This window comes from Bubalus kerabau, chromosome 1, assembly GCF_029407905.1.
Source record: "Bubalus kerabau isolate K-KA32 ecotype Philippines breed swamp buffalo chromosome 1, PCC_UOA_SB_1v2, whole genome shotgun sequence".
In the NCBI taxonomy this organism is placed as follows: Eukaryota; Metazoa; Chordata; class Mammalia; order Artiodactyla; family Bovidae; genus Bubalus; species Bubalus kerabau.
In genome coordinates, this window is record NC_073624.1 from 61,943,725 (window position 1) to 61,955,900 (window position 12,176).

A 12,176-nucleotide genomic window follows, 5' to 3' on the forward strand; every position below is an offset into this window, starting at 1 on the left:
CTTTAAGAGCAATAATGGCATTCTGACAACGGGAGACTTTAAATAATTTTTTTCAACTGATCCACAGGAAAGTTCATAATATACATTTTATCACCATGAGGTATACATTTTAACAATGTACAACTCTAAAACACTGATTTTGAGGAGTTTAAAACTTAAAACCACTAGATTATGTGGTCTAAACATAACCAACCTTGAGACTGATTTCTAATTCACGTTAAGGTGTTCTGTTCAGAAAATTTAATTCTCTTAAGTGAACAAACCATATGCCTTTAGCCTACATTTGATTTCACAATTTCTGTTGTGTTCTATACTCAACTATTTTAATTTTCAGGTGGTGTTTCAATTTTAGCTGTAATGTATGTATCATTTAGCTTACGCTGATATAGTGTTAACGTGTAATTTATTGACTACTGAGTAAAATAACACAATCTATATGCATTCTAAGAAAATATTTAACTTTATATATGTCAAAAGTGGCTCAAAAATAACTTTAAAAGGTCTCGGTTAATATACAATTCCAAGGGCTGAAATTCACTTTCACAAACATTTATAAAACATATAAATACATTTCTCTCATAGGAAAAAAAAATACAGCACTGGGTTTACATGAAAACAAACTTGAATAAAGTTGGGTGGCTTTTAAAGTATTAGTTCTGTGAATAATCTTTGAACTGTTTCATCTGAATATGCAAGTATCTGAATATGAATAGCCGCTCACAGTCAAACTGAAAACCAAACAGATTTTTATTGTATACAAATATATATAAAAAAATTCCCCCCCAAAGATGCTATTCTCTCATTTCCCCATCTTCTTCTTCTTCTTCAACACCCCTGATATAAAGGACATTATTACACCTGTAAACAGAAAGACACCATTTTGTTGTTTCAACAAGAAACCATGTAAGATCTGAATTATTACTATTACTAGATTTTTTCATTACAAAAATATTAATGCTAAAATTACAACACATCATTTCTCTTTTAAAAAAATTTACCTTTGGTTGTTATAGAGCACACAGTACTATTTTTATACAATGTGGTTGTAAAAATGACTAGAATTTAGAGGTGTGAAGCTAGTTCTAGAAAGTAGTATAATACAAATACCTAACAGCAGACAGACCCACCCAAAAATCAAGTTCTTGCAACTAAAACCACTGAAAAAGGCACAGTTAAGAGCTACAAAGTTTAATAGCCACACTAGGAAAACCTTAAGAATGAACAGCTCCGAAGTATTTAAATCTGCTTTGACAAGTTTAACAATTTCAAGACTCTCGAAGTCTAGCTGTAGCATATTATTCTAAATTAATAGTAGTTAGAAAAAAAAAAAAGTCTGAGATTGAGGCACCAATAGTTTATTTAAACATGTATTTCTAATGCTCATCACCAACTCCCTATATATACTACTGACATTGTTACCTTATTAAAACTTCACCCAGATGTCCAGACAATGCTCCATCTATGTATTCTTCTGTGTTTGCAAGCTTTAAATAAGAAGAAAATGTATCATCATGCCAGAGGAAAACAGTATTATATACCTAATACTGGTGAGAGAACTTATTAACCGAGACCTTTCTGTACCAATGATGTACATTTATCTACAATAATTAGATTAGCTTTCCAATACTACTGTAGTCCTTTTTGGTTTCATGTAGAACATTAAGTAAAGTTAACATTGATGGATGTTGAACTAATATATAATAAAGCTTGTTTCAACACAATTTTTAAAATCTCTCAGTAATGTATATTTCTTTCTATTAAACATTAACATGATAGGAAGTCTCCAATTTATGAATAAGCTTGAATAATTCTAAAGAACTAGACAGTAACTTTTCTTGGAGTAACAACACTGTATCATCATACTGAGGATCCCAATGGGTATAAAAGCTATGATTAAAATGCCAAAAAGTCTTATATTATTCAACAACCAAACTAAAGAACTGAATAAGTATTTTTAAAAAATAATGTGCTAACAAACAGGAAAAAAAAAGTTCTTGAGAGGTTAAATAATTAAGAGTGACCTTTATGGTTACTTTAGAGAACTCTATTATAATTTCTAACTTTACATCAAAATGTTTAGCTTTCCTTCTACATATAGTTAATAAACTTTACTTGTGAATTAAAATCACAATCAGTGCTACTGGGACTCAGAAAAGAAATGAACAGGAAAGGAAACAGGCAAATTTCCATCACTAACTAGGTAAGTGGGCAAAGGGAAAGAAAAACAGGGCTTAGAACGGATGTTAGATAAAGTAGTTAAAACATGTTAATGAATTAATAATGCTACTGGATACTATTCCTTCTTCTAGACAACAAAAATAACCTCGTAGAGGATATGGTTTTGCCTGAAATTACTGCCGACAATTAGCTCTGTATGCAAAAGATCAACCAGCTTTTTTTTTAAAGTGATTATTTGCAGCAGTTGTTCACCAACATTTAACTGGTTTCTAAATTATACAATGATGCTTCAAAGGCCTTCTACGACATTTTTTTTTTTTTAAGTTGAATTACAGCTGATTTACATTACTGGGCTAATTTTGAGTGTACAGCAAGATGATTCAGTTACATTTTTCAGATTCTTTTCCGTTATAGGTTACAAGATACAGGGTAGTTTTAGTTCCCTGTGCTATACATGAAATCCTTGTTTATCTATTTTACATATAGTAGTGTGTTATCTGTTAATCCCAAATTCCCAATTTATCCCTCTCCATCCTTCCCTTTAGTAACCAAAGATGTTTTCCATGTCTCTGAGTCTGTTATGTAAACATGTTCATTTGTATCATTTTTTTAGATTCTACATTTTCCTCTTTAAGACTTAACCCTGGGGTGCATGTATCTTTTTGAATTAGTTTTCTCTGGATATATGCCCAGGAGTGGGATTACTGGATCATATGTTAACTCTATATTTTAGCTTTTTAAGGACCCTCCATACTATTCTCTATAAAGGATGTACCAATTTACATCCTGACGAACAGTGTAGGAAGCTTCCCTTTTCTCTACACCCTCTCCAGCACTTATCATTTGTAGACTTTTAAATGATGGCCTTTCTGACCAGTGTGAGGTGATACCTCATTGTAGTTATGATTTGCATTTCTCTAATAATTAGTGATGCTGAGTATCTTTTCATGTGCCTGTTAGCCATCTGTATGTTTTCTCTGGAGAAATGTCTAGGTATTCTGCCCATTTTTTTTTAAATTGGGCTGTATGAGCTGTTTGTATATTATCATATTTTAATTAAATCCAAAAGTCTTACTATCACTTAAAAGGCATTCCATGACTACCACTCCAACTTCACTATCATACTTCCCTTATTAACTCACTCTGCCCTGGCCTTCTTGCCAAGCCTTGAACGGAAAAAGCATGTTTCTGTTACACAGCCTTTGCAATTTGCTGTTCCCTCAAATTGGGATGCTCTTTCCCAAGAAAGGGCTTCCCTGACAGCTCAGTTGGGAAAGAATCCACCTGCAATGTAGGAGATCTCAGTTCGATTCCTGGATCGGGAAGATCTGCTGGAGAAAGAATAGCCTACCCACTACAGTATTCTTGAGGTTCCCTTGTGGCTCAGCTGGTAAAGAATCCATCTGCAATGTGGGTAAACCTGGGTTCGATCCCTGAGTTGGGAAGATCCCTTGGAGAAGGGAAAGGCCACCCATTCCAGTATCTTGGCTTAGAGAATTCCATGGCCTATAGTCCATGGGGTCACAAAGAGTCGGACATGACTGAATGATTTTCACTTTCACCAGATATTCTTCACGCACTCAGTCAATTCTGGTCTCTGCTTAAATTTACTTTCTCAGAGATGCTTTCCCTGGCTATCCCTTCTAATACTGTACACTCTTGTCACTCTATTCCATTTCTGCTTTCCTTTTCTTCAAAGCATCTACCATTACCTGATATCACACTATATAACCATCTTCCATCACTAAAGCATAAACTTCTTGAGCACAGCAACTTTTGTTTTGTTCACCAGTATATTCCGTGCCAGTGAACAAACTCAAAAAAGCATCACCAATGTGGTTAGTGACTCAGAGATACATTTCATAACTCTTGCTGGTTCACTAGAAAGCTACATCACTTCTAAAACCAAATATTTGATGGGTATTTTTTTATTCCTTTCTTTTAATGAAGTATCATTCTTATACCATAAAATTCTCTTCAAGTGTACAAGTTGGTGATGTTTAGTATATTCACAAACTTGTGTAATTAATCACCACTATGTCTAGAACATTTTTAGCACAATGGGTATAGTCTTCAAATTTTTCTATAGCCCTGGTAAATGATTACTGCTTAGATAATTTTCCAGGAACTCTGGGCACCTGAGCATGGTCTGTTCAGGTGGTAAACTCTAAATTAAGGAAAATCTCAGCTTTGAGCCTATAAGTGCTCCTATTAGTATTCACCTAAAAACATAACCAGTATAGAATACATGGAGTCATGATTGGATTGACCACCTATCTAGGTTCCCTTTAAAATTCATTCATCAGTCATTAATCAGTCACATAAATACCTGTGCTTCAGGAAAATATAACCTCAAATATTTTCTTCAAAAAAGTGGCTGAAAACTACTAGAATTAAGCAACAAAAATTTAAAAATGGCCAAAGGACATGAATAGGCATTTTCCTCAAGATATGTAAATAACCAGTAAGCACATAAATCATCACTAATCTCAACATCACTAATCATTAAGGAGATGCAAATCAAAACAATGAGATACTACTTCACATTATTAGGATGACTATTATTATAAAAACAGAAAACAAGTGTTGGTGATATTAAGAAATTGGATCCCTCATACACTGCTGGTGGAATGTAAAATGGCGCAGCTGCTATGGAAAACAGTCTGGCAGTTCCTCAAAAAATTAAAGAATCACCGTATGATCCAGCAATTCCACTTCTGGATATAAGACCCAAAAAGACTGAAAGTAGAGACTCTTAACTGATACATGTGCAGCTATGTTCACTGCATTATTCACAAATTGTCAAAAGGTGGAAACAATTCAAATATTCAACAACAGAAGAATGAGTAAAATGAGGTATATAGAGTCAACCCTTGAACAATACAGATTTGAACTGCATGGACAAGCTGATGCAGAACCACGATATGGAGAACCAACTATGGACTCCAAGCATCTGTGGAGTTTAGCACACCAGGCAGGTCCTGGAACCAACGCCCCAAGGATACTACGGGACTGCTACACACAACGGAACATTACTTCAACCATAAAAAGGGCTGAAATTCTGATACATGCTACAACATGGATGGACCCTGGAAACACCATGCTGAATGAAATAAGCCTGACATGAAAGGACAAATATTTTAAGGTTCCACTTATATGAGGTACCTTGAATAAAGACAAAAAGAATAGTGTTTACCAGGAGGCAGAGGGAATGGCAAGTTCTTGTTTGATGGGCATAGAGTTTCACTTTGGGATGATGAAAAAGCTCTTGAAATGGATAATGGTGATGGATGCACAAAAGTGTGAATGTAGTTAATGCCATTGAGTTGCACACTTCAAAATGATTAAAATGGTAAATTTTACATTATACATTTTTAAATCACAATTAAACACAAAGTATAAAGCCTGGCCGAAACATTTACAGTAGCCAATTTAACAGACACATAGTCAGTTCATCAATTCGGTCTGTTTTCTCCCTCAAGAACTGCTTTTATCAAATTACTTTGATGTTATACATTTAGCATTCATCAAAAGACTTCACTTGAAAAGTTTCTCTCAGAGCTAAGTGCTGCAAAAATGTGTGCTTTTTCTGTACACTCTAGTGTATTTGTCTTATGGCACTGTGAACTAAATGTCTGAGCTCTTCTTACTTGTAAACACTAGGAGGGAAATCTGTGCCCAATCTCACACATAGTGATCACAGTTACAGCATCCTCCCTGGCCTTGACTTTATTCCTGAATTTTGCTTTATGTTTGTCAGTTATACGAATTGTATCTTTGTAAGTCACACTAAACCTGAGGAGTCAGGGGAAGAAAAATAAATACAACTTAATGATCTTTATAACTCTTCAGCTCACCTGCATGTTCATATAGCCATCTACAGACACCAGGTAGCCCTTGTACTCCATTCCCCATTTAAGCTTCACCATTACTGGCTTTCCTGTTAATCCGTTGAGGAAAGGTTTGGGGTTGAGGGGCAAACTCTGCATAAAGAACAACAACAAAAAAAGAACCCAATTTGATTAATTCTCTTCTTTATTAAACCATCAATACTTTACGGTGTCCAAATGAAGCAAACTCTTGATTTCCTCTCACTTTATTACATAATTTTCACTTTTGTTGAAGAGCTTCAGAGAAATTAAAATACCTAGTCAGCCAATTTCATCTTCAACCCATTAAAACTTACAGAAGTATTCATTGTTGACTTAAGAAACACTGAATACCTAATATACATCACTCACTGTTCCAAGGCCACAAAGAAACAAAGGTAAAGGCAAAAAAGGAAAAGGAAAAAGAGCAGCTGATAGTCCCTGTTCTCTTGAAGCCCACAGTGGGAGGGTCAAAACATACAGACAGACAATTATTTTGCAATGTAGTAAGAGGATATATGCTGCGTACAAGGATACCAAACAATCTCAGGTTAAAAGCAAAGGGAGGATTGCCTGAAATAAGTAGTGCCTTTGTTTTAAAGGATGAGAGGTATTTCCAGAGGGAAAAGGGCTGATTTAGGCAGGCTGGGCTACCTATGTAAAAGGAGGGAATAGTGAATCAATAAGGTGATCTCTGGGACATAGGAGTTAGTTCTGTGTGAGGCCACAGGAGAAGGCAGGGGACAGATCATGCTCCACAGCTTTTCACTTAGAATTCCAGGAGATAGGATTGGCTCTTCTTTGACTTGCAGTGTCTCCTACCTATAGGCAATCCCTAAACTTGTTTATTCAGCAAACCAATAGTATTCCCAATCAATTCAGACTTTATTCCCTTTCCTCATCTGCTCACTCATCAGCTCAAAGAAGGAAAAGAACCAAGAAACCTGGCTACTGAACTCCTCTAGAATAAACATATTCGGAGTGATCTCAGGTGGGTCTCCAATTTTCACTCTTGTCTTTCTCCAACTTACCAGCCACAAGGCAAGTATTACTTTTATCTTATCTCTGCTTCAAATGCTTCAATGGCTTCCCAATGCACTTGGGAGTAGAATCCAGAATCCCTCATAAGGCCTAAGAAGTCTTGCCCAACCCTATTATCTCAGAACCTCTATCCTTGCAAGCGGCTGCAGCCTGCTCTCAATTCTTTCAACTGGTCAGGTTTTCCTCTAGGCCTTGGAGCCTGTGCTCCTGATCCCTGAGCTGGGCCTTCTTACACTTCTTCCTGCTCTTTAAGGAGCTGTATTCTCATAACGCTTAGGTTTCAGGTTAAATCCCTCCTCCAAGAGATGCACACCGTAACCACCCTTCTAACGTACCATGGCAGGCCTTCACAGCACCCTGTTTGCGCCCTTCTCAGCACTTAACATTACTTGAAAGTACATATTTATCGTTATTTGATTAATGTCTTTCTTCCATACCGACTTAGTTAACCTAGAGCATGGTCCGCATCAATACTTTTCATCCTATATTCCAAGCACCTAGAACTTTACCTGGCCCAGGCCCTGGCAGGTAGCAGGCGCTCAGTAAACATTTGCTAAATGAACAAATTTACTTGAGAATACTCAAAGGCTGGGCTCAGTATTCCAAAGGGCTGTAGGGCCTCCCAACATCACTGGACGAAACAGGATTTTGGAGTGTGTAAAGTGGAACGTGAAAAGTCGCTTTATCTTTACCCCAACCCCGGGCCCCAGGCAGCAAGAACACCTCAGGCTCGGATTCAAACGAAGAGGAAGGAGGCAGGAGCACTCCTAGGGAGGGAAAGACAGGGCTTCGGAAGGAGGGCGCACCTCAGACAACCAGGGCGGGGAGAAAGGGGCCGGCCACCGGGCCCGCGGCGCCTCACGCGGATGAATGGGAAACGCGCGAAAACCACCACCAGGCCCGGCAAGCCTCCCTCTCTCTCACGCGCAACCCTGGTCGTTCTCTTTCTCCTTACCATCGCGACTGCTGCTGCGGTAGTGGGGAAATGCTGCAGGATACTCGCCGCCGACGCAACTCTCGTGCGATCCTCAGGACTGAAGTAACCACACAGGCCTTTAAGAGAAATGGCCGCCAAATAGCAGCATGACCTTTCACCTCAGACTACAGCTCTTCTGGCTTCCGTGATTGGACTCAAAGAGATGCGTGCTGATTGGAGGAAGTGGGTGGCCTGTCTCCTGGCAACCACAGGAGCCAACGGGTGCGTACCTTCCTGGTAGCGCGCGGCCATTGGAAAACGAGCTACTTCGCTCTGCCGGAAGAATGAGTACCCAAGACGCAGAACAGGCAGTGAGATGCTCATCTTCCTCAAGGGTTTGTTGCGTACCCTGTAGAGGGATCGTGATTTCTCGCCAGCTTGGCTAGTGGGGGTTTCCTTAGTGGCTCAGACGGTCAAGAGCCTGCCTGCAGTGCGGGAGATCCTGGTTCCATCCCCGGTTTGGGAAGATCCTCTGCAGAAGGAAATGGCAACCCACTCCAGTATTCTTGCCTGGAAAATCCCATGTACGGAGCAGCCTGGCGGGCTACAGTCCATGGGGTCGCAAAGAGTCTGACACGACTGAGCGACTTCACGTTCTACTTTCTACTTATAGCTATTGGGGGTTTCCTTAGTCCTTGTACACTTGGGAGAACGACTTTGGGTCTCTGGAGTTAGAAGCAAGACTGGATAGACTTAGGGGAGCTGAAACTCACAGAAGCTCAAGTACAGAATATATTTCAGATGAAGCCTGGAATATGGCGTGGTGGTCTTCCGGCCCATCTCTTTCTTCTGCCTTGTGGACAGAGGTCCGCAACAGTCTTTATACTGCATTTATATTTGAAGTGGAGGATATTTATGCTATCGCGGATTAATCCTTTTAATGTACAGTGGAATTGTTGTGTCATATGGTAATTCTGTACTTGAATTTTTGTACCGGACTGTTTTCCACAATGCCTGCACCATTTTATGTTCCCACTAGCAATGTATGAGATTTCTAACTTCCCCACTATCTCACCAACACTTACCGTTAAAAAAAAAATCATAGTTATCCCATGTGCTAAGTCACTTCGGTTGTGTCCAACTCTTGCGACCCCAAGGACAGTAGCCCTAGATTCTTTTGTACATGGGATTTTCCAGGCAAGAATACTGGAGTGGGTTGCTGCTTTCCTTCTCCAATAGTTATCATAGTAATCCTAATAAACCATCTCATTGTGGCTTTGATTTGCATTTCCCTAAAACAGTGTCCGACTTTATCTTTTTGGGCTCCAAAGTCACTGCAGATGGTGACTGCAGCCATGAAATTAAAAGATGCTTACTCCTTGGAAGAAAAGTTGTGACCAACCTAGATAGCATATTGAAAAGCAGATACATTACTTTGCCAACAAAGGTCCGTTTAGTCAAGGCTATGGTTTTTCCAGTGGTCATGTATGGATGCGAGAGTTGGACTGTGAAGAAAACTGAGCACTGAAGAATTGATGCTTTTGAACTGTGGTGTTGGAGAAGACTCTTGAGAGTCCCTTGGACTGCAAGGAGATCCAACCAGTCTATTCTAAAGGAGATCAGCCCTGGGATTTCTTTGGAAGGAATGATGCTAAAGCTGAAACTCCAGTACTTTGACCACCTCATGCGAAGAGTTGACTCATTGCTGGGAGGTATTAGGGGCAGGAGGAAAAGGGGATGACAGAGGATGAGATGGCTGGATGGCATCACCGACTCGATGGACGTGAGTTTGAGTGAACTCCCGGAGTTGGTGATGGACAGGGAGGCCTGGCATGCTGCGATTCATGGGGTCGCAAAGAGTCGGACATGACTGAGCGACTGAACTGAACTGAACTGAACTGAATGACTAATGATGTTGAGCATCTTTTCATGTGCTTATTGGCTACTTGTATATTTTTGGATAAATGTTCAAGTTATATGTTCTATTTCTGGAATCCTTGAATGAATTGTCTAATTTAAAATCAGACTAAGTTTTTTAAAATACAAGGAAAAGTCATTTAATTATTCTGGGTCTCGTTTTCTTCATTTATACCATTTGGGACTAGATCACAATTTTCAACCTCACTACTATTGACACTTTTGGCCAAACAATTCTTGCTGTGGGGTCTGCCCTTTTATTGTAGAATGAATATATTGCAGCAGCATCCTCAGCCTCTACCAACTAGATGCCAGTTGCAACCCGTTCCCTCCAAGTTGTCACAACCAAAAATGTCTCCAGATATTACCCAGCATCCTCTGGATGACACAGTTGTCCCCCATTGAAAACTTCTGGATTAGATCAATGGTTTACGAACACAGGCCACAGACTTGGCTCACTTAGCAGGTAGTATTAGGGCTTTGCAAACTTTTTTATTATTCAAAAATAAAACAACTAACAAATTGTACATTTAAAAATTCAGTCAGTTCAGTTGCTTAATTGTGTCCGACTCTTTGTGACTCCATGGTCTGCAGCACACAAGGCTTCCCTATCCATCACCAACTCCTGGAGCTTACTCAAACTGTTGTCCGTTGAGATAGTGATGCCATCCAACCATCTCGTCCTCTGTCATCTCCTTCTCCTCCCTCCTTCAATCTTGCCCAGCATCAGAGTCTTTTCAAATGAGTCAGTTCTTCACATCAGTGGCCAGAGTATTGGGGTTTCAGCTTCAACATCAGTCCTTCCAATGAATGTTCAGGACTGATTTCCTTTAGGATGGACTGGTTGGATCTCCTTGCAGTCCAAGGGACTCTCAAGAGTCTTTTCCAAAATCACAGTTCAAAAGCATCAATTCTTCTGTGCTCAGCTTTCTTTATAGTCCAACTCTCACATCCATACATAATTACTGGAAAAACCATGGCCTTGACTAGACGGACCTTTGTTGGCAAAGTAATGTCTCTGCTTTTTAATATGCTGTCTAGGTTGGTCATAGGTTTTCTTCCAAGGAGCAAGCGTCTTAATTTCATGGCTGCAGTCACCATCTGCAGTGAGTTTGGAGCCCCCCAAAATAAAGTCTGACACTGTTTCCACTGTTTCCCCATCTTTTTGCTGTGAAGTGATAGGACCAGATGCCATGATCTTAGTTTTCTAAATGTTGAGTTTTAAGCCAACTTTTTCACTCTCCTCTTTCACTTTCATCAAGAGGCTTTTTAGTTCTTCACTTTCTGGCACAAAGGTGGTGTCGTGTGTGTATCTGAGGTTATTGATATTTCTCCCAGCTATCTTGATACCAGCTTGTGCTTCATCCAGCCTGGCATTTCGCATGATGTATTCTGCATATAAGTTAAATAAGCAGGGTGACAATATACAGCCTTGATGTATTCCTTTCCCGATTTGGAACCAGTCTTTTGTTCCATGTCAAGTTCTAGCTGTTGCTTTCTGACCTGCATACAGCTTTCTCAGGAGGCAGGTCAGATGGTCTGGTATTCCCATCTATTTAAGAAATTTCCTCAGTTTGTTGTGATCCACATAGTCAAAGGCTTTGGTGTAGTCAATAAAGCAGAAGTAGATATTTTTTCTGGAACTCTCTTGCTTTTTCAATGATTCAACGGATGTTAGAGGATGATGTCATTTGCATATCTGAGGTCTTATACAGTCTCTATTAAATATGCTTACCTTTTTTTTGCCACAGGACTTGAAAAGGTCAGTACCTTAAATAGAGACCGTATAAGAGTGATGAAAACTTGATGCTCCTTTGCTTTTTATTAGAATGAAATCAACTAAAAATATAAATACTAGTTGATAATCATGGATCAGAAGCTCTACGGGCATTATTAGATGTATCTGGTTTATAAAAATGGACAAGCAAATTGTCAATAAATGTTTTATAGTTTCACAAATTATAGATTCAATTTGGGGGAAAAGTAGAGAGTAAAACCCTTTAGAGGTGGTGCAGTTGTAAGGAATCAGTCTGCCAATGTAGGAGATGCAGAAGACATGGGTTCAACCCCTGGGTTGGGAAGATTGCCTGGAGAAGGAAATGGCAACCCACTCCAGTATTCTTGCCTGGAAAATACCATGGACAGAAGAGCCTAGCAGGTTACAGTCCATGGGGTCACAAAGAGTAGGATATGACTGAGCAACTGAGCATGTATATAGAGGTAAAAAGACTAGGAACTCCTCAACCAGATGACAG

General features: G+C 39.2%; 1 protein-coding gene across 1 annotated transcript; it reads right to left on the reverse strand.

The window, feature by feature from the left end:
* Window positions 1–729: 729 nt before the first annotated feature.
* On the reverse strand, window positions 730–8,203 carry SNRPF (small nuclear ribonucleoprotein polypeptide F). The gene is made up of 4 exons (XM_055576889.1): window positions 8,044–8,203; window positions 6,036–6,161; window positions 1,420–1,484; window positions 730–858 (listed from the first exon to the last, which is right to left on the reverse strand). Exons 1-4 carry the CDS (start codon window positions 8,044–8,046, stop codon window positions 792–794), a joined length of 261 nt encoding a protein of 86 aa, XP_055432864.1. The 5' UTR covers window positions 8,047–8,203; the 3' UTR covers window positions 730–791.
* Between the last annotated feature and the right edge of the window lie 3,973 nt (window positions 8,204–12,176).

What these genes read in the sequence shown, in the direction of transcription:
- SNRPF (XM_055576889.1), bottom strand. An exon ending in ATGGCTATATGAACATGCAG is followed by an intron (nt 1,485 to 6,035) that starts GTGAGCTGAAGA and finishes TCTTATTTAAAG; the next exon opens with CTTGCAAACACAGAAGAATA. An exon ending in CTGGGTGAAGTTTTAATAAG is followed by an intron (nt 859 to 1,419) that starts GTAACAATGTCA and finishes TTCTGTTTACAG; the next exon opens with GTGTAATAATGTCCTTTATA.